This window comes from Puntigrus tetrazona, chromosome 21, assembly GCF_018831695.1.
Source record: "Puntigrus tetrazona isolate hp1 chromosome 21, ASM1883169v1, whole genome shotgun sequence".
NCBI classification, from domain to species: domain Eukaryota; kingdom Metazoa; phylum Chordata; class Actinopteri; order Cypriniformes; family Cyprinidae; genus Puntigrus; species Puntigrus tetrazona.
The window spans coordinates 901,631-926,230 of NC_056719.1; the positions used below are offsets into that span (position 1 = coordinate 901,631).

The 24,600-nt window shown below is 34.5% G+C and overlaps 2 protein-coding genes and 1 long non-coding RNA gene across 5 annotated transcripts in view; 1 reads left to right on the forward strand and 2 right to left on the reverse strand.

Moving 5' to 3' along the window:
* The window catches only part of LOC122326300, a 39,561-nt gene extending 28,281 nt beyond the window's left edge, over positions 1–11,280 (reverse strand). For both annotated transcript variants that reach the window (XR_006247460.1, XR_006247461.1), the window contains exons 1-2: positions 11,095–11,280; positions 8,745–8,860 (exon numbers count right to left, since the gene is read on the reverse strand). This is a non-coding gene — a long non-coding RNA (uncharacterized LOC122326300). The remainder of the gene's footprint in view (positions 1–8,744; positions 8,861–11,094) is intronic.
* agxt2 (alanine--glyoxylate aminotransferase 2) lies at positions 43–13,409 on the forward strand. Its single transcript, XM_043221057.1, has 14 exons — positions 43–256; positions 1,049–1,137; positions 1,221–1,411; positions 1,612–1,735; positions 2,690–2,784; positions 2,910–3,003; positions 3,426–3,519; positions 4,159–4,259; positions 4,977–5,069; positions 6,003–6,135; positions 7,791–7,879; positions 9,664–9,813; positions 11,290–11,388; positions 12,610–13,409. The coding sequence occupies exons 1-14, from the start codon at positions 70–72 to the stop codon at positions 12,709–12,711; spliced, it is 1,641 nt and encodes a 546-aa protein (XP_043076992.1). The 5' UTR covers positions 43–69; the 3' UTR covers positions 12,712–13,409.
* Positions 13,410–13,727: 318 nt separating this feature from the next.
* Positions 13,728–24,223, reverse strand: dnajc21 (DnaJ heat shock protein family (Hsp40) member C21). 2 transcript variants are annotated; one of them, XM_043221059.1, is made up of 13 exons: positions 24,083–24,223; positions 23,811–23,950; positions 23,518–23,611; positions 20,386–20,509; positions 19,901–20,029; positions 18,424–18,728; positions 17,326–17,495; positions 16,915–17,008; positions 15,782–15,946; positions 15,434–15,482; positions 15,172–15,335; positions 14,984–15,068; positions 13,728–14,250 (listed from the first exon to the last, which is right to left on the reverse strand). In XM_043221059.1, the coding sequence occupies exons 2-13, from the start codon at positions 23,905–23,907 to the stop codon at positions 14,092–14,094; spliced, it is 1,635 nt and encodes a 544-aa protein (XP_043076994.1). In that variant the 5' UTR covers positions 23,908–23,950; positions 24,083–24,223; the 3' UTR covers positions 13,728–14,091. The 2 variants fall into 2 exon arrangements, with proteins under 2 accessions (XP_043076994.1, XP_043076993.1); XM_043221058.1 differs by having other exon boundaries at positions 23,811–24,210.
* Between the last annotated feature and the right edge of the window lie 377 nt (positions 24,224–24,600).

Genomic DNA, 24,600 nt, shown 5'->3' on the forward strand with positions numbered 1-24,600 from the left:
CTGTTCAGCAAAAGGCCTCGAGACAGACTTTACCCTCACACACCATTGGCTGAATTTGCCCCTCCCCGAATGCTTTTTGGGGTAGAATTCAAAGCTTTCCACGCTTTAATTTTAGGATTTGCCGCAAAACTTTTTTTTATCTTTAAGACATCAGCCATGCATAAAGTTTGTTCTCGGCTGCACGGTCCGTCTCTGTTCGGGAAAACGGACCAGCGGATTTTAGTGGAAGCGTGTGTGAAATTCCACAGAGGTTGCGGTAAGAATGCAATGTTTGTCTCGCATTTAAAGTGACCGTAACATTTAAACTTTTGAACGTATAAATCGCGTTTGCATATTTCGGCTCGGACGAATATGTCTTCCGGATTACTGAGCATCGAATCACGAACACATAAAGGCCCGAGAAAAAGTAAATAAGTATGTGTTTTGACATTACAGTGGCGATACTGTGGTGTTTAATAAAGAATGGCAGCCTTGTCAATATAATAACAAATCTATCTATCTATCTATCTATCTATCTATCTATCTATCTATCTATCTATCTATCTATCTATCTATCAACACTGTCTTCGTGCAGAGAAAAGCTGGAATGTACCAAACACTTCAGTTGCACAGCAATCCAAATTTAACGTTTAGTGAGCATACATCTATATCAACATCTATATCATACATCAAATAATAGATTTTAATATGTACTAAATAATAAACCTGTAGTTGGATACATCATACCATTCGTATTGTTTAAAACCGAATCTATCTACTGTTACGTGCTTATAAGTAATTGTAAAATATACAATATGGGTTATTCATGCTACTGTACTATACAAACAGTGTGATAGATATATAGATTAAATATGACTATCCTATATCTGCACTGTAAATCTAATGTGTCAACGCATGCAAGGTTATCGGGAGGTTAGCAGGTCTCAGGGCAAGGCTTTCCTGAAGCTTAAAAGATAAAAATATCCCCTTTGCATATGAGCTGGCAGGAAATATTGTGACCCATAACTGCCTCTATGGATTACTGAGCACTAAATGTACCTCTGCCCAGGTGTGCTTTGCCAGAAATCAGCCGTGAAACACCCACCACCTGTGCTGCCCCAGATTCCCCCATGTGACTTTAAACCTGAGCCGTATCAGGTAAGAGGTTTATGTCCGAGAGCATTTGTAATAATCAGAGAGAAATCAAATCATTTTTAAGCATGAATGAATTTTCCCTTTAGGGCATGTCTAAAGACAGGTTACTTGAGATAAGGAAAAATAACTGCAACCCCATGACCATGAAGGTAACGTACTACAAGAAGCCAGTCTTCATAAACCAGGGTTACATGCAGTGGTTGTGGGACGTGGACGGAAGACGCTATCTGGACTTGTTTGCGGGGGTCGCCACTATTAGCGTAGGACATTGTAACCCGTAAGGTTCAGTTTGTTGCCATGCAACATTTTTGCTTATTTCATGACTGTGTGCATTACTTAGCTTGAACTGCAATAAATGACTAAGCTGTAATTGCTTATGGACTTGTTCCAGCATTTTATTTGCCCTGAGCTCTTACATGGGCTGCTGCTTTTGCTTACACAATTGAATTATATCTAGAAGTTTAAATATGATTACAGGAAAGTGACAGAGGTGGCTGAGAAACAGCTGAGGCGTCTATGGCACACGACAGCCATCTATGTCTATCCACAAATGCAGGAGTATGCTGAGAAACTGGCCTCTCTTTTGCCAGACCCATTGAAGGTACTTTATGATTGATGGAGCCACAACCATAGTTGGAAGTGGAAAGTTAAGAGCTTTGCATTTTGGATATGGTATATTACATGCAAAATACTGCAACATACCACTGCTTACTGCAGGCGTTACAAACTGGGGTCTGGTTTATTTTATATATAGTAATAAAAGTTAAATATAAATAATTAAAAATATAGCTAAATAATACATGAATAAATAAAATCTGATCTAATATAAAAAGTGCAATTGTGAAAAACTGATATTTAAAATAAAAAAATTAAATACATATATACAGAATTTGATAATTACATTTCATTTTCATTGAGTGTTCCAGAAGACACATACATTTTTTATATATATATATATATATATATATATATATATATATATATATATATATATATATATATATATATATATATTATATATATATTTTCAAAATAATTTGCATATATTATAATTATATATTATTATATCTTTTATTCAATAATGGCACATTAAATTGAGCAAAATTGACAGTAAAGACATTTCTAATAAAACAAGTAATTTCTATTTCGAATAATGTTGCTCTTTTTATTCATCAAAGACAATCTAGGAGGAACAATTATCAAAGTTAATGCAAAAATTATAAATTAGCATATTTCTGAAGGCTCTTGTGACACTGAGGCTGAAGACAATTATTATCAATTATTATTAATATTAATATTTTCCATCACAGGAATAAAATATTTAAAAATGTAAAATATATATTAAAAATAATATTTAATTTTATTTCATAATGTTATGGTTTTATTATACTTTAGATCAAATAAATGCATAAGAGACTTCTTTCAAAAACCTGGAAAAAAATCATCAAACCCAAACAAACGGTAATGTATTATGCATACAGAAAATTGGCATGTAACCTTTTTTTTGTTTTTGTAGCATTAAAATCAGGATGGTTTTTTTTTTTTTTTTTTTTAGGTTGTCTATTTTACCAACAGTGGCTCGGAGGCTAACGACCTCGCAGTACTAATGGCCCGGCTTCACACAGGAAACTTTGATGTCATCACGCTGAGGTGATTGACCTTATTTGCCAATTTTTGAACAAATGGAAGATGGCGAGTTCTTGGTAAAGCTGACAGATAAAGCATCCCTGTACAGCATTAGATGGTCTCCGCTTCATCTGCGTTTGTGTGTTCAGGGGTTCGTATCATGGTGGCAGTCCACAAGCGACTGGCCTGACGTCCAACGCAGATTACAAATATCCCGTCCCCTCTTCTATGGGCTGCCATAATGTACGTCTTACACCCACACATTTCTCCTTCTGTCAGCTACCTGCTTCATAACTTAATATCCCTCGGGTCAAATCCACAAATCGCATTAGAAGAGGAAACATCATAACCTATGTTTGTGTTGTTGTTTAATGCAAAAGTAACAGATTTACTGTCTAACCTTGTGAGGCTGAATAGCAACTATAACTATATAAGAACCAGTATCAATAGTACCTATGTATCTTGATTTAAGTTTTTTTTCCTCTTTAATTCCAAATAATTTTCCCAGGTTTAAGCACAACATTTTAACGTTTTATAATGGTTATAAAACAGATTTCGCTTGTTACATTGGGAATATATAGCTATGCGTTTGAGCTGTTGGATCCGTCTTGCAAAGCTCTAAATTTTTTTCATTTTTGTTCCTGTGTGGATTGTGTTCATTGCAGACCATGTGTCCGGATGTGTTCAGGGGCCTCTGGGGAGGAAGCCACTGTAGAGACTCCCCAGTTCAAACCATCCGAGAATGCAGCTGCTCCCCAGGTACAAACACACACACACACACACACACACACACACACACACACAAACACACACACACACACAATGCTTAATGAGGGCATACCATAGATTTCTGTTTTTATACAAAAGGTAATACTCCATTATAAATTAATAGCCTGAAACGAACCCAAACATTTAGAAATTTCAAGGGTTAAAAAATATGAAACAAATGGAAAAATGTCTGTTTTAATAAGAATGTGTTGAATTAATTTAAAAATGAACTAAATCTGTGTATTAAATGTTGATGTTTGCTCTCTTTTTTACCAGTATATATGACTGGTAGCATAGACCTAAAAGATCACCTTGCCTACCAAAATAAAAAAAAAAGGTTATTTATATAGCACATTTTATATATATTGCTGTACATAAAAACCATCACAATAATAAATCACAACAGTAAAAACAAATAAATAAAAAGATATAAAAATGGATTTAAAATTAATTTAGAAACAGTTAATAAAATAAAAACTATTACATATTAAATACAGTGCAGTCAGTTTGAACTTGAAAAAAAAAAATATCATTTTCGTCTCATTACATCTCAAACAAGCATCCCTCTCGTTTTCTTTTAGCACAAATGCAACATGTCCTAGATGGATCTCTATTTCTTTCTGTTCTCAGGTCACTGTCAGGCCAATGACATGTATATTAGTGAGCTCAAAGAGATGTTCGCCACAACCGTCCCCAATCGCATCGCCGCTTTCTTTGCAGAACCCATCCAGGTTTGATTACACCACACCTGACATTGAAACTCAAGTATAAATGTAAACGGATTAAAAATAAATGCTAGGAAAATATCAACCGAGTGCACTTAAAGAGCGACACTGAATCTGCAGTAGTTTATAAACACGGTTTCTAGTCCGGTCCACTTGCAAAAGTAATGAAGAACTTTTCCATTAAGTTAAATGTTCTCTGTGAGGAGAAAATTGGTCATTTTAATAACGGTTCACTGAAAGTTTATTTGGAGAACCTAAAATGTCATCACTCCAAAAAAAAAAACCTTTTGAAGCTTATATTTCTGGGAGTGAGCAAGGGCATTTCAGTTGTCATAGAAACTAACACTGACAAAAAAAAAAACAAAGCCATTACCTAGCACTTTGCTGGTAGATGTCATAAGTTAGTAAACGGACATCAGTGGAAATAACTTGAATTTTCAAAGCAGAACGTTAGATTTTGCTCTATATTGTATATTCCAGCACAGTCCAGTAAATGGGACATTGCATTTAATTTTATAGAATGATTTTTGAGCAGTAATTGCTTGCATTTTCATTCAAGTACACAGTTCAAGAGAACAGAGGCATCCGTAGATGTTAGGACAGGCTGTTCTGTTTACGTTTATATCAGCACTGGTTAAAAATTCCGCGAAGAACTCATTGCTCTCAAATATTAACGTGTGGCAAGTTATATCATAGTTATAATTTTTTTTAATCTATATACAGGGTGTTGGCGGGGCTGTTCAATACCCAAAAAACTACCTGAAAGACGCCTACCAGCTTGTTCGGGAAAAAGGAGGAATCTGTATCGCAGATGAGGTCTGTAAATCCCATTCTGTACATCATTGATGCCAACAACACAGGGTCAGCGCTTCAGAAAGTCCCCAATTTTAAAAATCACTCTACTGAAGTAAACAGACACACATGTGCTTAACCCGACCTCAAACAGGGGGGTTTCAATGAAAGCAGTATAATGAAGATACACAAATCTGCGACCCTAGACCACAAAGCCACTCATAAGGGACAAGTTTGCAAAACTGAGATTTATACAAATAGAATAAATGAGCTTTTCCTTGAGGTATGAGACTATTTGAAAACCTGGGATCTGAGGGAAAAAAATCTAAATACTGACAAAATCATTTAAAGTTAGTCCAACTTAAGTTCTTACCAATACATATAACTTGGTTTTATTATATGTACAGTAGGAAATTTACTAAATATCTTTACTTAATTTCCTAATTGATTTTGGCATAAACGAAAAATTTTAAAAAAAAAGGACATCCGTTATTGTGTGTAGTTTTTCTTTACAAAGTAACATGACCAACTATGGCCTGGCACGCAGAATACAGTATGTGGATAATGCAAATTATAAAGCTTTTTTAGTACATCATTGTCATGCAAATGTCAACTCTAATTTCTATTTTCAAGGTAAATGGATGCTGCTCACGATTAAAATGCTTGAAATGTGACAACACTGTGTTCACTGCATTGTTAAAAAACAGTATGATGTATCCAGTCAATAAATTTGAAAAGCATTTCTGATAGTACATAACCTAATTATGCACGAGTATCCAGTTGTCATCTCAGAAATAACATAAAAACAACAACAACAACAACAACTGTATTTTGGTCTTTCACAAAGATTTAAAAAACTAAAGTACAGAAAATAATTACAAATAAATACATGCTTGCTTGATTACTGAATAACATTATTCTTTTTTGCAAATGTGATAGTAATTTTGGGTCTTTTAGGTCCAAACTGGCTTTGGCCGCACAGGGAGCCACTTTTGGGGTTTCCAAGGACATAATGTCCTTCCAGACATGGTTACCATGGCAAAGGGCATAGCGAACGGCTTCCCAATGGGGGCTGTAGTCACCACAGCAGGTGAGGATAGAGTGAAATTCCAGAAAATTCAGATGAACTTATTGTATGACTTGCTTATTCAAGCTGCCTGAGGCTTTGTAATGTTTATTCAGTTTCTACAGGTGCTCGTTCATTGATTAAATGAACTGCATTTAAACCTGGGTGTGTTTTAAACGCGGTACACACGTGGAGAGTTGTTCTTTAAAGTTTAATGAGGGACTGTGCAGGAAGACAATGGTAAAACAGGAAGCAGAATTAATCAGCACTATTCACAGAACAAAATGAATCTCAAATTCTAAATTAAATCTCTCTCATGTTGCTTTTAATAGGCTTACTGTTGTGTTCACCTTAGTGCTTTGCCATTTTGAAAAGCCCTGCTTGAGTACCACTGTTTCATTTTGAAAAGCTCTGCAGCCATTAAATGCAGCTGGATGTACTTTAAAAAAAGACTTTGAGACCGAAGTTTGACACACTAGTACTTAAACAACATTGGAGATTTTGTCTTAATGCACTAAAAACTTAAAGCTCTAAAACCCTCAAAACCTTGACTGCAGTGTCGTAAACTTAAAACTGTTAAAAATCCTGTTTATTAATTGGGGGAAAAAAGAGAAATGTTACCTACTTTAAAATTACTAAACCTAAAACTGGAAAAAAGTGTGTATGTATATAAAAAAAAAAAAAAAATATTAATATATATAAAAAAATATATATATATATATATATATATATATATATATATATGACAAAAGCACATTACTACATGACAAAGACTTAAAATTAAAAATAATAAATGTTGAGATTTAATAATGAACGCCTATCTGAAATAAATACTATAACAATATATTAAAAACAATACTAAAACAACTAAACTAAAATTGTTTTTAAAGCATAAAAAGCTATGGTGATAGCTATTTAGTAAATACTAAAATACATTTTAGTATTTACTGCATGAACCTTATTTCTAAAATTGAAACGGTTTTCAACACAACCACCAACTGTTTCCCGAATAATTTTTTTTTTCCAAAAGCAACAATGGCGCTTGAGATGAACATCATTCTTCCAGATGCTGTGGATGGAGCTTAAGTTGTTTTCTGCTGAACACAGAAGGTTATTCTGTCATTTTCATTCTGAAAAATGTTGACCACCATACAGGTTTGGCTTCCATTAACCCCCATTGTATTTTGGGTCTGTACATTGGAAGTCTTTTGTGTTCCAGCAGAAGAATAACAAATGGATGGTTTAGAATGACAAGAGAGAGTAAATGATGACAAAATGTCCTTTTTGAGGGGCTTTTGGACTTTGTCACATAATAATTGTTAATTAGGTCTAATATAACACTCCTAATGAGGTACCACAGCGCCACATTCGCTTCACTCACACATGTGGATCGAGTAATGAGTTCAGATTTCCCATTAGCCCCACATACTTGAACTCTGAAAGCATGCTGCAGTGCCACTGCTCGCTTTATGCGTTTTTCCTTCACTCTAATTATGTTCCAGTGAAAAGCTGAGAATTAAAGAGTGAACAGAAAGAGTAAATCCGGAGAAGATCAATTTGTCTAAAATTATGAGCGCACCTGATTTTCAAAGTTGTGCCAAATTGATAAAACCACACTGAAAAACACCTTGTGAGTGGGTTACATGCATATTGATTAAGCAGAGTTGTGTATTTTGCAGAGATTGCCAGGTCATTTGGGAAAGGAGTTCATTTCAACACATTTGGAGGAAACCCATTAGCCTGTGCAGTGGCCTCATCTGTGTTAGATGTAAGTACAGACCATCTTACTTGTTACATTGGTATAAGCAATAGTGAATGCAAGAATTGTCAGATTTATAAATTGTAAACTAGTTGAACAATACAAAATAAAATGCTATTTTAAAATATGTTTGTGAGATAATGATAAAATTGTTATAAATGTATACATAAAATATCTGATATCAACAATAGTGTTATTGCGAGATAATACATGATAAACTAGCAAAATGTCTAAATAAGTCATTAAATCAAAGTAAAAAATTAAAAGCTCAATGGTTCAAAATATTAAAAAAAATAAATAAAAAAGTTATCAGTAATAGTACACAAACTGTTTAAGACACTAAGAAAGATAACTAGTATTAAAATCTATAAATAAAATGTCAGGTTGACATGTATGGAAGGTCAAAAAAAGTTCATTAATTTTTAGATAATTTTTTCAATGACTCCCAAACTATTCGTTCAGCGATTCATTTTATTCAAACTCCTCTGATTTCATTTAAAGCAATGCTTGTGAGCTTTTAAAAGGGGCCATATAATGTTGCTGAAAAGAACATTAACTTGTGTATTTGGTTTAATGCACTGTTTATGCAGTTAAGAGTTAAAAAAAACCCCAAACATTATTTTCAATATACTGTACATTACGGTTTACCCTCTAAGCCCTGCCTTCCTGCAACGGGTTGATTTGTACACTGAGAAGTGAGGTGTCCTCCGATTGGCCAGCTATCCGGTGCGTTGTGATTGGCCGAATACTTCATGGTTGTGATGGACATGTTACTTTACCATAATGTGATGCTGTGTCACTACTGTACACTGCTCAAAACGCACATTTGAATAGTAAGTAGCAGATTCTGTTACAATAAGAAAACATAACTTACTTAAAGGTTGCGAGTCAAAAAGCTCCAGACTGTCCTTGCAGAGTTGAAATTGCCTCACTTTAAAGTCTCTGTGCACAGCCAGCATAGACTGCCCTGCAAGTTCAGGAATCAGTTCGCTGTAAAATACACAAAATGCAAATTTGTGTTGAACTGTTCTGGAACAGTGTTGTAAACAGGACTTAAATACAGATTTTTAGTTGTGTCCTCTTTTGGAAGCACAAACAAACGTTTGGAGAACACGCACATTTATCCCACACAGTGATGTAGACATGTGGGGGCGTGTTTAAACTAATTGCTTTAGAAAGGCCTGGTTAAGCATTAACTGTGATTAAGGATGTCTCTTAAAATGTTAGTGCATAGATAAATTGCAAAGGCTAACAGCATGTAAAATTTCAAAGAGAAAGAAAAACTTGAAATCGCATCATATGTCTAAAGCGGCACCTAGTGGCAAAGAATGAATTAGCATTTTCATTCAGACCAGTGCCAAAAGACCAACATGTGGGCGGTCAATATGCTAATGTTTCATGTTGACATCAGCATGAAACGGCTTGGGATTAGTTTAAAAAAAACGACTCGTTTTAATGAATCAAAGTGGACTTTCTTTTAAGAGAATTACTTTATACCCGGTGCACTTTCAGATGTAACATTTCACAAATCCATAATAGGGGCACATTAAAAAAAAAATAACATTTTACGTACCATTGATCTTTCTATTTCTACATTGTATGCTATTTAATGTTATCTAAGTAACAGTATAACATATACTAGTATAAAACAACTGAAAAAAAATGTATGATTTACAATAAATAAAAAAAAAAGACCTACAGGAATATGATATTGTTAATTTACACCTCTAATTGGATTAAGTGCAGTTTTACTTATGTCTTTTTCTTCATACGCTAATTAACATTGCTCTCAGACAATAAAAGAGGACAAGATGCAGGAGAACAGTGCTGAGGTGGGGACATATCTGCTGACTGAATTGGCCAAACTCAGGGACAAGTACGAGATCATCGGTGACGTGAGAGGAAAAGGTCTTCAAATCGGGGTGGAGATGGTCAAAGACAAGGTGAAAGAAGCTAACTAATTAAATGTAATAAATCAAAGTAGTAAATAAGTTTTTATTTATATTATTGATATCCTTAGCCAATACAAATAAATGTGTATTAGCGATCTATCTATAAGCCTGTTTGCATTACAGGTTAAAATAAAAATAATGAAATTTGTTTGTTTTGGTTTTTTTTACCAAAAACCTCTGATTTCATATCTTAAAATGTTTTCCTTTTTTTGGCAACTCCGAAATGAATTCTTAATTTTGACTTTTTGTTCTGTAAATTGAGCTTATATCTGACAATTCGGGGGGGTTTTTGCCACTATAAAAAAAATATATAAAAAGGTAATTGCAACTTTTTCTTAAAATTGTGAGTTTATATCTCTCGCATTTTTAAGTCTGCAATTTTTAGTTTATATCTAGCAATTCTGACTTATTTTAATTATGAGCAAAAAAAAAAAAAAAAAAATCAGAATTGTGAGATATAAACTTCAAAAGTGCTAGTGGAAAGTCATACTTTTTATTTTTTTATCCCGTGATGGAAATAAGCGTAATGACATGTTGTACATTATTTGGGTTAATAATTTGTGAGAGTACAAACAATTTATTCATATCTTAATAAGTCATCTTTATGTCTGAAATAGCATTGACTGAAATGAGTCTATAAATATTTTATTTGCTATAGAAACTAACCAAATGGCAGTAAGAGTTCTTACAATCTTTCCACCTTACCAGCTCTCAGCTGTAGGATCGTGTAACTCTGAGTAACGACATTTTGATTCACCTGAACTAATGCCTTGAGTACACAAAGACATCTGGCGGGGCACGTGTCCATCTGCACGGAGCTTTAAAGATGGAAACTGCCAGCTTTTCTTCTAGAAAGCGCTCAAAATAGTCTTGGTGTAAATGTTTATGACCGTAAAAAGATGCACTTCCGGTTTAAACGTCTAAATGTATCTCGCTTCGTGAATGCGAAGTCTGACACCTCAGGCTTTTGCACGGTTCAGAAATCATTTTGACAATCCTCAAGCTTTATGATTGTGCATCCACTACATTAAACTTTATTTGCGGAGCAATCATGGTTTCTTGACCTTGAGGTATGAGAGGAGTCACGAGTAGGAGTTACTTCGGCTACAGATGGACTAGTTAATGATTCAGAGTGTTTGTTGTGAGTCTCACAGGAAATGAGCTAGAAGATTTGTTAGCCATTAACTAGAGCTGAGAGCAACGGGACAGCGTGTTCCCAGAAAACACTGCACTATCTGCCGGAGGTAAAAACACCCACTGAACCTCACTTACCTGTGGCTATTTATGCTGGAAACTCTTCGAGGATGTTTGTGGAAAAATGAGACGGCCATACAAAGTACACTTCAGACTGATTTCACCGTGTTGAATTGAAAACCCCTGGTTTTTCCATTCAAAGCTTGTTTGCTGCAACGGCATACTTGAAATTTTCTAAAACCCTCTGACCGTCTTTCTCAAATCCATGTGTAGGCCAGCAGAGACCCGCTCGATCCTCAGGCCATGGCTGAGATCTTCGAGGACGCTAAAGACATGGGCGTACTGATTGGAAAAGGGGGACTGTATGGACAGGTAGGTGAGGGAATCTGAAAGGTCACGTGTGAAGCGTGTGCCGAGGTGGAATATGAATGCATGGGGTGTGGGGATATTGTGCAATGGAAAAGGTATTTCAGGGATTCACTTTAGTCTTGTAGTGGCATGGACGCTCTATGCCTCAGGAATCCTGCTTGTCTGAACTTATGGAAATAGTCACAGTGAGCACTGTGAATGTACACTTAAAGAAACAGTTTTTTTTTCTCAGATTATTTAGGTGTATATAAAATGGTACTGAATAGACTTTAAACAAATTCATATTTTAAAATGTAGAAATGCAAATACATTTTTATTATTTATAAAATAGTGTGTGTGTACACTCACCAGCCACTTTATTAGGTACACCTTACTAGTACCGGGTTGGACCCCCTTTTGCCTTCAGAACTGCCTTAATCCTTCGTGGCATAGATTCAACAAGGTACTGGAAGCATTCCTCAGGGATTTTGGTCCCATGATAGGATCACACAGTTGCTGCGGATTTGTCGACTGCACATCCGTGATGTGAATCTCCCATTCCACCACATCCCAAAGGGGCTCTACTGGATTGAGATCTGGTGACTGTGGAGGCCATTTGAGGACAGTGAACTCATTGTCATGTTCAAGAAACCAGTCTTAGATGATTCGCGCTTCATGACATGGCACGTTATCCTGCTGGAACTGTTGTCATAAAGGGGTGGACATGGTCAGCAGCAATACTCAGGTAGGCTGTGGCGTTGACAATGCTCCATTGCTATTATTGGGCCCAAAATGTGCCAAAATGGCCATTCTCCTCTGGCATCAACAAGGCATTTGCGTTCACTGGATATTTTTCCTTTTTCCTGACCATTCTCTGTAAACCCTAGAGATGGCTGTGCGTGAAAATCCCAGTAGATCAGCAGTTTCTGAAATACTCAGACCAGTCAGTCACCTTTCTTATGCTCAGTTTGAACTTGTGATTGGCTAATTAGAAATTTGCGTAAACGAGCGATTGGACAGGTGTACCTAATAAAGTGGCCGGTGAGTATGTGTATATATATATGTTAATTTGTAAAAATAGATAAGTCTTTTTAACAATTCTCAAATCATGTTTTTTCATTATCCATTCCAACTAATCTGAATCAAGCTAACACAATAAAACACAAAAGACATAACTGATATTTCAATCTTTGAATCTTAGTCTTGCTCATCCTACTTTTTCTTTAAATGTTTTTTTTCCCCCAGACTTTCAGGATCAAGCCTCCTATGTGCATAACTAAAGATGATGCAGACTTCTTCCTCGCTGTGTTCAACCAGGCAGTGCAAAACTACATGGAGAGAAGATAAGACACCCAGAACAAGATAAGACACACTGGCTCATATTTCATCTGGAGAATTATTCATTAGATAGCAGGTCTGGGCAGTTCATCTACAGACCACCAGGACCACACATTTTCACTCTCACATTCCTTAATATATGAGCGAGATGTCAAGCTTTCAGTCATTAATCAGAGTACACTATACTTCAGAAACCTAGAACCTACACAGTGTACTTATAAGCACTTGAGCTTGATCTGAGGCCTGACTGACCAGCTCTTTCAAGAACTGGGATTAGATTTACTCTCAAATAATTTAGGAGACTTATCGCTTTACTTAAAAGAAGTGTTGTAGAAAAACAAATAATGCTAATCAAGAATCAGTATCGTCTAACAATACAGCATGATTTGGTAATTGTCTTTACTGCTGAAAATAACAAATATTGTTTCTTGCGATGCTAAAAGCACACAGTTGTGGCTTTTTAAATGTATTTAAACAGCAGTTCTGCATTTTCAGTAAAAAGGCACTTTAATACATAAATGTGTTCGGAGAGGGATTAAATTCAAATCTGACCCACTTCAAATGACATTCATATATACGTCTATATGATTAAGCCAAGGTCACTTTTATAATAAATTAATCTGTTGATGCTTTAAATGTTAATGTGAAGTTAGATATTTTTGTTCTGTAATAAAAGCAACTGTATATTAAATAAGCATGTGATGTTTTCCCTGGTTCTTTTTGAGATTCTTTCCTGGAAATCTGATGGTATTGTTTTGCATAACACTAAGCCTTTACACCGCAGCTGACCCATTACGCGTGGTGCAATGAAAATATTTCAATGTTTAGCTTTTACCCTTTTCACAATCCTAAACCCATCGTTCTTATTACTAAAAATAACACCGTTGTGAAATTTTGCGGTTCACAGCGCATTTCTCTCCATGTTTCAAAACATTTCCAATAAAATAGAAGCCCTTTGACATAAGTTCAAAACATCCAGTGGCGTTTTACAGGTTACCACTCTGGAAGACGCACGCAGCTCAACGTGACATAAAATGTGCCATCTTTATTAGCAAGATCATTGTTTTTAATCCCCTTAAAACGAAACCATATATATGCACGGCCTACACGATATCCAAGTCTCATTTGCCAACAGAATAGCTCTGAAGCACCAGATTATACATCAGTTACGGTGGGAATAAATGGCATTTCTAGGGAAATCTTTTGGCATATGGCACGTTACAAAAGAAATCAAACCCATAGGGCACAAATTAATTCTTCTAGGGACAGATATACACACGCTTCCTGACAATTGCATGTCGAGCTGTAAAAAAAAAAAAACAGCTTTTGTTTTCTTGGACAAATGTACATTCAGAGGGGCAGCCTTCAGTCTTTCAGTCTGCTTCTCGGTTATCTGTTCTTCCTGGAGTCCTTCTTTTTCTTGCATGTTTGGGCAGAGTTACTGGAGGAGAGGGCGGTGGCGTGGCCTGTGGTCTTCAGGTGATCAAAAAGTTTGTTCCTGGTGGTGAATTCATACTGACAGGTCACACAGCGCAGGTTGATTTCCTTCTATACAAAACAGAATAAACACGACAATTAGCTACCACGAATTTTGTAGGATTGCGTGATTTGTCTGTTGTTTTTAACATTTTTAATCAGTATGGGTTGAAAAAAATGATTAAAATTAAATAAAAAAAACAGAAACCTTGCTATTATATTTCACTGTGAAAATAATATTAGAAAATAGAATTTACTTCACGTTATACTATTTAAAAAAAAATGCTTGTTTGTAGGATTGCACGATTTGCCTGTTTTTGAATTTTATATCAATATGGCTTACAAATATTGTTATTCAAATTATGTAAAATATAAAGAAACTAAAACTAAAAACGTTTCACATTTAAAATAAAAACAAAAATAGATAAATATAATTTTTTTACATTAAACAAAAATGTAATTAATAATAAACAATGTTATTATTTTTAAAAAAATAATATAATATTGCAGTTTGAGATGTATTTCGATTAGAGCAGGGATCACGTAAGATTAAACTATATAATAACTAAAAATGAATGCACAAATCCTCAATCAGTCGATCAACAGTCCAAAGTCTCAGTCCAAATTTCAATATATAAATGTTCAAACTTCATTACCCCAATCAGAATAAATGATGCAGGTGTACAGCAGTATATTACTCAATCACAGTCGTTACAGAAATCACATTATAAAAAAGCTGTAACACTAAAGGAGTGTCTGTTTGCTCACATGTACAAACTCATGCTAACAAAAGTACAGTACGCACCTCTTGTGCACCTTCTACACCTCCGTGCGCTTTGCTGTTCTTCTTAGAGTCTTTCCCACCTTTCTTCCCTTTTGTCTTTGCGGAGCTGTAAAAAAATATGACATTCAGAGTTTATCTCAATTCATAATAATCTACAGAAGACTTTACTTTCAAACCAGTGGATTGTTAAAAAGGCTTATACGAGATACCTTTTTTGGTTTGTGGGTTCATGTCCCTCTGGTTTTAGTTTCTCATCTGGGTCCTCAGACAGGACAGGGGTGTCCTCGTTGTTGCCCGAGTCAGGTGCAGGTGCGGGGCGCTCTTCTGTGGACTTTGGGTCTGGGCTGTCAGTCTCTGGATCTTCTGGAAGATTCTGCAGAACAATGGCATTAGAAAATCAAATATTATTGGATCAATTTAAATGTAAATATAATAAATCAGGGGATTGGAAGTTGTATATCAGTTACTTACATTGACGTTTTTCTGCTGCCGTTTCTTTTTCTTCTGCCTTTTAGATAATCTGTAATCAGAACTAAATTAGTGGATAGAAACAGCCAACAATGCTTATATTTATGCATAAAAGCAATATGTAATCATTTTAAGTAATAATTAAAATTACTTAAATATTATTGCGCTATGACATTGTCTTCTTGTATTTACGTTTACATTCATATTCATTCATGTTAAAAATGGTCATGTTACAACAATATTATAATAATCACGTTAAACATTTTAGACATTATTATAGTTGTAGTTGAATTTTAAAAGCATACAAATTCCAGTCAAAGAACATTGCGAGTGCTGACAGGCATGTTTTACTTTTGTCTCGGTGTGTCATCGAGTTCATCATCATCATCCTCCTCCTCCTCTTCCTCCTCTACCTCAGCAGAGTTGTGACTCATCGACTCGTCTTCCTCCTCCAGCTGTTGCCGTAGCAATGCCACCATCTCTCTGTGTTTCTTAGACTTCTCATGGTTTTTTATACTGATGAGAGAAAAAATGATACTGCTGCATTGAATGCATGTAATGCAGGTCATTTAATGTGAAACCATGCTGTGCGTTTGAGATTATGTAAAAAAAAAAAAATAAAAAATAAACATATGCTGAACTACAAAAATGGCATTTATTATGTTTTTTCTAACATTCTACATTTTTAACATCTACATTAATGTTAGATAATTACAAGATGGTCAGAAAAGATTTCTATTTCACAAAATGCTGTTCTTCTAACCTTCCTATTCAACAAAAAAATACTGAGAAAAATGTATCATGCTTTTTTTCAATGCGAAAAGTATGAAAGCCTATTTCCCCCCACTGGAAAAAAAGGCAATTGTGATTTTTCATGTCACAATTCTGAATTTTTTCCTGCAATTATAAGTTTAAATCTCTTAATTCTGAGTTACATTTCCTTAAAACCGCAGTTGTTTCACGATTCAATTCTTTTTTGCAATTTTGACAAAAATAAATAAATAAAAAATCGGAATTTGCAATTACAACAAAGAAAGTCAGAATTGTGAAATAAAAATTCTAAATACTTTTATATTTTTTATTCATTGGTGGAAACAGGCATCTATAAAAGGTTTCTAAAGCAGTAAATCATATGATACCGAGGACTGGCGTAATGATGCTGAAAATTCAGCTTTACATCACAAAAAAAATTAAAACATTTAAAATTATAATATTAATTCACAGTATTAATGCTTGTACTTCATTTTTTACTTTTAAAAATGCATCCTCAGTAAGCCTTTAAGAAGAAACTTTAAAATCCTAACACTATATATATATATATATATATATATAGGGCTATATATATATATATATATATATATATATATATATATATATATATATATATAAAATTAAAAAATGAAATATTTATTTGTGAAATGATGGAGGGTATGCACGGAAAGTTTCAGTGCTGTGTACTGTATGTGGGTGCTTTATTCACTCACGCTTTATCGGATTTGAAAGATTTGTCACAGGCAGGGCAGTACAGGTCATCATAATAGTCGTCCATTTCCACGGCACCATCTGCCTGCACCACGTCTGACAACGGTGAGATATGTGTGCGCTCCATTACTCACAAATGTTTACAATATAACAGAGATATTTTTCATGATGACACATTGTGAGTCGCTGCATTTATGACTCACAGATTCTACTATTATGCGCCGATGTCGCATGTAAAATACCTGAATATATCACTGCATAAAACAAAAAAAATTGTTTTGTGACCTGTAGTGCTTACAGTGCTTGTATTATTTTAAATATAGGTTTTGGTTAGGTTTTTAACCCTTCTGAACTTTTGACTGGCCCCTGAACCTCTTGATCTACCCAAAAGTATATGTGTACATCAAACTCACCTCCCCGGTCCACGCTTGCCCTCTCCTGCCTGTTTTCCACCTCCTCATCATCCTCTTCACTCTCTGATGCATCACCAAACTCTTGACCATACTGTGCTTCCATCTGCTGAAGCTCTTTCTCCAGCTCTGACATGGCGGCCCAACTCTGTTCCTTATAGTCTTCTGCCAGCCTAACGGCACACAATTAACATTTCTATAACCGTGATATATTTTATTACAGCAACAATAGATAAAATTCTACTTTTAAAATATATTATAAGTTATATATATATATATATATATATATATATATATATATATATATATATATATATATATATATATATATATATATATTTTACCATTTATGTATTTAATTTAATATGAAATAGATTTATTGTATATTTATTAATGTATTTAATACATCATTAAAACTTAATAGCAAATGCATATGTATCAATAAAAAGTAGTAAAACATTTACAAGCTGAAGTGTACAAGTTTATCCATAGAATCTCCATGATTTGTATACATTTCAGATTGCTATTTGTTTCATTTCTTGAAAAAATAGGGAAAAAAAATAAAGTTTTGAAATTGCTGAAAATTCATAAAATAAAAAAGAAAGAAAGAAAAAAAGTCAAAGTATTAAAAATATTAGCATTGTATTTTTTTAGGTGTACTATTATACACACACACACAAATATAATATATACATACAAAAACTTAAACTTAATTCCTGCATAATTTTATTCGCAAGATTTCTAAAAGGACTTTTTAAAAAGTTTGGAAATGCTAAAAAGTCATATAAAATAAATAAAAAAAATTTAAAAAGTCAGAAAGAACAAAAAAAGAAAAGAAAAGAAAATGCAAATAGTAGCATTGTATTTTTAGGTCTACTATTGTTATATTTTTATTTAATGCTTATTCATTCTCTTTATTATTTAATAAAAAATTACATAATTTAAAAAACATTATTTTTATGTTTTTATTCTATTAATTACTATTTATTATTTATACATTATTTTATTCTTATGCATTATTTTTATTCTACTCATATTTTATATATTTAAAAAGTAAAAAAAATTCTCTCCATATGACCCAGTTGGGCTAATCTTACTCACTTGGCCTGGTGAAGCTTCTGTTTCCTCCTGAGTTCTTCAAATTTTTTGGCCTTCTCTGCGTTCTGCTCTTCCACCAGCTTCTTATGAGCCTGAACGCGCTTGTCACGTTTTCGGACGAAGGCCACTAGTTGGCGCACCAGCTCGCTGTGCTCTTTCCTGGCCTTGTCCCTGGTTTTCTTGTTCTCTTTCTCCATGGCTCTCTTCTCCCAGCGGTTGGAGGCCTGCCTCGTGTCGTACTCCTCCTTCCACGCAAAGTTTTTGCGGGTACAGAAGCTCTGCCAGTAGCCATAGAATAAATGCACCACCTGAAAGACAAAGAAAGCTAATTATTCATAAAAAACGTAATGTAATAACGCTATACAACTAGATTTCTTGGATGCTTCTTCCTTTTAGGGGGCTTGTAGGCTCATCCTTTGTTCATCCGCTTTTTGCAAGCCTCCACCAACAGCAAACACTTCAAAACATCCATTAGGTAAAGTGCAGGTATGAGCCACACCGGAAGGGGAAACAATTAAGATCATTTAAGAGCCTTCGGGCCTAATTTGAGAGGGATGAACATCATTGTTCAGACTCTGGAGAAAATAGTCTCAGCAGCTAAAAAAGATGCTGGATACATTGAACCAAATGTGAATTTTTCCCCTCTTTTAGCTAACAATCGGAAAAATGTTTTTTTAGAAATGAAAGAGTACCATCCTGCTACCTTCAAGATGAAATACTTTTAGGTTCCATTCTTCTGACAAGCAAATAACCCACGGTCTCATTTAGCTGTAAGGTCTAAAATGCACTAGACCTCCTGAAGAACTCTGATGCCATGCTTAGGCACTCGAGTGTTTCATCTTCGTGGTATAAATACATACCTCTCTAACAAGCACAATGCGTACTCTCCTATAGAGCTGCACGATTCACCGATAAAAGACGCATAAGCGATCTCATTTCAGTTTGCCTGTGTCACCTTTGAAAAAGTCTTACAGGTAACGTTACATTCAAATCTGTGTTTACGACAGTTAGCATGTTTAGGTAAGAAACAGCTTCACAAACAACTACACAGTATGTCTTACAATTATTCATTTTATCACTAAAATACTGGGATGAAACTGGATATAAAATGTTTGGATATAAAAATGTATGTCTATGGTTATGATCAAAATAGAGGAAATCACCTTTTGCATCATTTTATTATTAAAATTGGTGTATTAAATATTTGTATATATATATATATATATATATATATATATATATATATATATATATATTTTTAATACATATTTTTAAAAGAAGCCAAAGCTCAAACCATTTGATGAAAATTGCTGTTTTCTATTTCAGTATATTTCAAAATGTAATTGATTTCTGTGATGGTAGAGATCAATTTTAAGCAGCCATTACTCCGGTCTTAAGTGTATTTTTTTTTTCTTCCCTTCAATATTGACAGCAGTTGTGATTATTATTTTTGTGGAAAACTGTGCCGGTGTCTACATACAGTGTCGTAGTCACTCTGAGAGTCCCCAAATGAAGGAAACCCATCCTCCTCTTCTCCCACGTCTTTGCTGTGCTCCATCTCCTCCTTTACGATAATCTCAAACACGTTCCTGTATACCGAGTAAAAACCCTGCAGTGGCAAAAAAGAGAAAGAGCTTGCACTATTTAAAAAAAACGATGCATGCATTTCCATAAAACAACTGTCTGAAAACTCAAAGCGTAACTTCAACATGAACTTTGAGTGCCCTCTAGCAGTAAAAGATGCTATTGCATTATAACAGATTATTACAAGATATAGCTATATAACATAATACAACACATACTAAATCAGCATTAATATATCAGATATAAATAGAATAGAAAATATGAAAGAAAATAGCTATTATTTTTGTTGAACATGTATATAAACTGCAATGGTAAGAGACATATTTGACACATTTAAAGATGCAGATGCAGATCGAATATAACTGTGTTTTAAATAGTCACCTTTTCATCATCTCCGTAACCTGAGTAACAGGTGACAGTGAAGAACTGCAGGAGATCAACGCTGTCATCCTGGTACTCTCCGCTCACTCCCCCTTTCAGCAGCGCCTCTCGGTGGTTATCATACCTTAAAACACAAAAACAGCCTTATTAACATCATTAAATATCAACAGAATTTTATCAAAGGCGGTCATTTTAGCCTAAAAAAGGCCAAATACTGATTAGAATTATTATTATTTATTATTATCATCACGTCAATTAACAAAAAAGTTTTTTGTGTGCAAGTGGTATCTATGAGTGACAGAAAAGTCATTTTATTTTTTAATGAGAAATAACTAATAACTGCAGAAATCATTTTTGTTGATTTGCAATAAAAGCTGGATTTATATAGTAGGAAAGGCAAAAATTCACTAAAAGTAAAAAGTATGAACTTGATGATAATATCATTAGCATTACTGGTTTGTTTGCAATTTTCAACCCATTCCAGATCCATCTAATACTTATACAAGCTCACAGGTTTGACAAATCTTCATTTTTTTTTACCCAGATAGATCATGTAGGTCAGCAGATTTTACAACAACAACAATATTCAATGCATCTCTGTCATTCCAAGCCCATATGCTGTTTTTCCACTGAACACAAAAGAAAAATTTTGAAGCTCTTTTGTACAACAGTGGCAGCTTCTGTCACGCTCCAAAAAACACCACAAAGGTATCCGTACCACCATATGGGAAATGGCTAAATTCACCTTCTTCTTTTAAATGGAAAAAATAACTGCAATATCAGTTAGGAATTAAATGAAGGCGAGAATTTAACTTTTTTTTTTTAGGTGTCCTTCCAAAAACGACAACTGATAATCAAGTAAGGGGTCCACATCATTTAAACCTACCACCAAAATATATGAAAAACATTCCAAAAGTTAATATTTCAATAATTTCACATAAAGTGCAACAGATATTTTGTTATTTTATTCTGGTATTATTTAATTATGTTTATTTACTACAGACACGCCTTGCAATTTCTTATAATTGTGTTATAACGATTTGCATTCTGGATCAAAACTCTAGAGTGCAAGAAAAATTATTATTATTTTTCTTTTAGTGTTAATTTTTTTTTTGTTAAGTGTTGATACCATAAAGGTTCTTTGAACAGGTGAATTGGATTTGAGAACACTGAATAACAACTTAAATTTTGGTCTGTTTCATAAAAATATGACTTAATAAGAATCTGAGTACAGCCTATGTGTCTTATTTCAAGTTTGCCATGAAAGATCAATTTGCAATTTTATACAGAAAACAATGGTTTAGATGTTTTGCACAAAATATGTCATGTTTTTTTGCAAGAAAATATAGATTTTCAACATCACAGCAGTGAACAGAATATTCATTTTCAGAAATAAAACATTTTTAAGCACTGTTCACAAAGAGTTGGTAACGTAAATAAAGTAATATTAATATTTAATTACAGACGTGGACAAAATTGTTGGTACCCTTTGGTCAATGAAAGAAAAAGTCACAATGGTCACAGAAATAACTGTTATCTGACAAAAGTAATAATAAATAAAAATTCTATAAATGTTAACCAATGAAAGTCAGACATTGTTTTTCAACCATGCTTCAACAGAATTATTTAAAAAAATAAACTCACTTGGACAAAAATGATGGTACCCTAGAAAACACTGAAAATAATGTGACCAAAGGGACATGTTAATTCAAGGTGTGTCCACTAATTAGAATCACAGGTGTCTACAACCTTGTAATCAGCCATTGGGCCTATATATATGGCTCCAGGTAATCACTGTGTTGTTTGGTGATATGGTGTGTACCACACTCGACATGGACCAGAGGAAGCAAAGGAAAGAGTTGTTTCAAGAGATCAGAAAGAAAATTATAGACAAGCATGTTAAAGGTAAAGGCTATAAGACCATCTCCAAGCAACTAGATGTTCCTGTGACTACAGTTGCACATATTATTCAGAAGTTTAAGATCCATGGGACTGTAGCCAACCTCCTGGACGTGGCCGCAGGAGGAAAATTGATGACAAATCTAAGAGACGGATAATCCGAATGGTAACAAAAGAGCCTAGAAAGACTTCTAAAGAGATTCAAGGTGAACTTCATGCTCAAGGAACATCAGTGTCAGATCGCACCATCCGTCGTTGTTTGAGCCAAAGTGGACTACATGGGAGACGACCAAGGAGGACACCATTGTTGAAAACGAATCATAAAAAAGCAAGACTGGAATATGCCAAACTACATGTTGACAAGCCACAAAGCTTCTGGGAGAATGTCCTGTGGACAGATGAGACAAAAATCGAAGTTTTTGCCAAGGCACATCAGCTGTATGTTCACAGACGAAAAAATGAAGCATATCAAGAAAAGAACACTGTCCCTACTGTGAAACATGGAGGAGGCTCTGTTATGTTCTGGGGCTGCTTTGCTGCGTCTGGCACAGGGTGTCTTGAATCTGTGCAGGGTACAATGAAATCTCAAGACTATCAAGGAATTCTAGAGAGAAATGTACTAGCCAGTGTCAGAAAGCTTGGTCTCAGTCGCAGGTCATGGGTCTTGCAACAGGACAATGACCCAAAACACACCGCTAAAAACACCCAAGAATGGCTAAGAGGAAAAAATTGGACTATTGTAAAGTGGCCTTCTATGAGCCCTGACCTCAATCCTATTGAGCATCTTTGGAAGGAGCTGAAACATGCAGTCTGGAAAAGGCACCCTTCAAACCGACACAACTGGAGCAGTTTGCTCATGAGGAGTGGGCCAAAATACCTGCTGAGAGGTGCAGAAGTCTCATTGACAGTTACAGGAAGCGTTTGATTGCAGTGATTGCCTCAAAAGGTTGCGCAACAAAATATTAAGTTAGGGGTACCATCATTTTTGTCCAGGTCTGTTTCATGAGTTTATTTTTTTTTAATAATTCTGTTGAAGCATGGTTGAAAAACAATGTCTGACTTTCATTGGTTAACATTTATAGAATTTTATTTATTATTACTTTTGTCAGATTAAAGTTATTTCTGTGACCATTGTGAGTTTTTCTTTCATTGACCAAAGGGTACCAACAATTTTGTCCACGTCTGTATATTTCCAGGTATGCGAACGCAGTTGATGTTCATTGGAGATCTTACCAGGCTCTCTCCTGTGGATCACTCAGAACATCATACGCAGCCTGGATGAGTTTAAACTCCTCTGCAGCCTCCTCTGCATTATCCAAGTTCTTGTCTAAAATCAAAATAAAACAAATATGAGCTTCATTATAACATAATTTCAAGGTTAAACTAACGTTAGTCCTACAACCAACACCACTTGATAGATCATCATTGAAAAAATGTTAGAAAACAGGTGAAACCAACAGCTTTATTTATTAATATAGGACAATAACCTCTATGAATTATCAAAGAGATCAGATGAAATCATATACCTGGATGCCATTTCAGGGCTAATTTCCTATAAGCCTTTTTCAGGTCGTCGTCTGACGCGTCTCTTTTAACGCCCAACACCTCATAGTGACACTTCATCCTGGTCTGGGCTTGATGGAGATCCTTACAAAAGCTCAAAAGGCTGCGTTTTGAAAACAACTGTCATTAACTAGAGCAACGTTACACACGAAATGTCATCAATGTGCCCACGTGGATCAAAAAACTAAAAACTACGACAGCGCTAACCTAATATTACAATAAATACATCACATACAATGCTATGATTAAGCAACTAATCACGCTTATTCGTCAACTTCTTGAATAGTTGACATTTTCACTCGACAGAAGAATCGCACGAAGCCGGTGTCGTGTGTAGCCGTGGCGCATGAATTTGATGTCACAGACGAAGCGCGCTGCTATTGGCTTAGAGTTGTAGCTCATTAGTATGCGCTTCTATATTTTATATATGTATTTTTATATTATATATATTATATTTATGTTATATTATATTTTTATCTGCGATTTTATTTGTGTGCGCATTAAAATTTTATACAGTTAAAAAAATTTGTATAAAATTATTTCTGAACATATTCCATATGTCGCCATATATCTTTCCTTTTATTTAATAACCACTATGTTTGTAAGCAAAAATAAAAAAAAAGATGCGATATAAGCTAAATAACATACATAAACCATCGATTAAATGACTCTAAAGGCTAATATAAACACTACACTAAAACGTATTAGAAAGCCAAACGTGTGGGTTATTTTTGTTTTTATTGTTCAAAATGA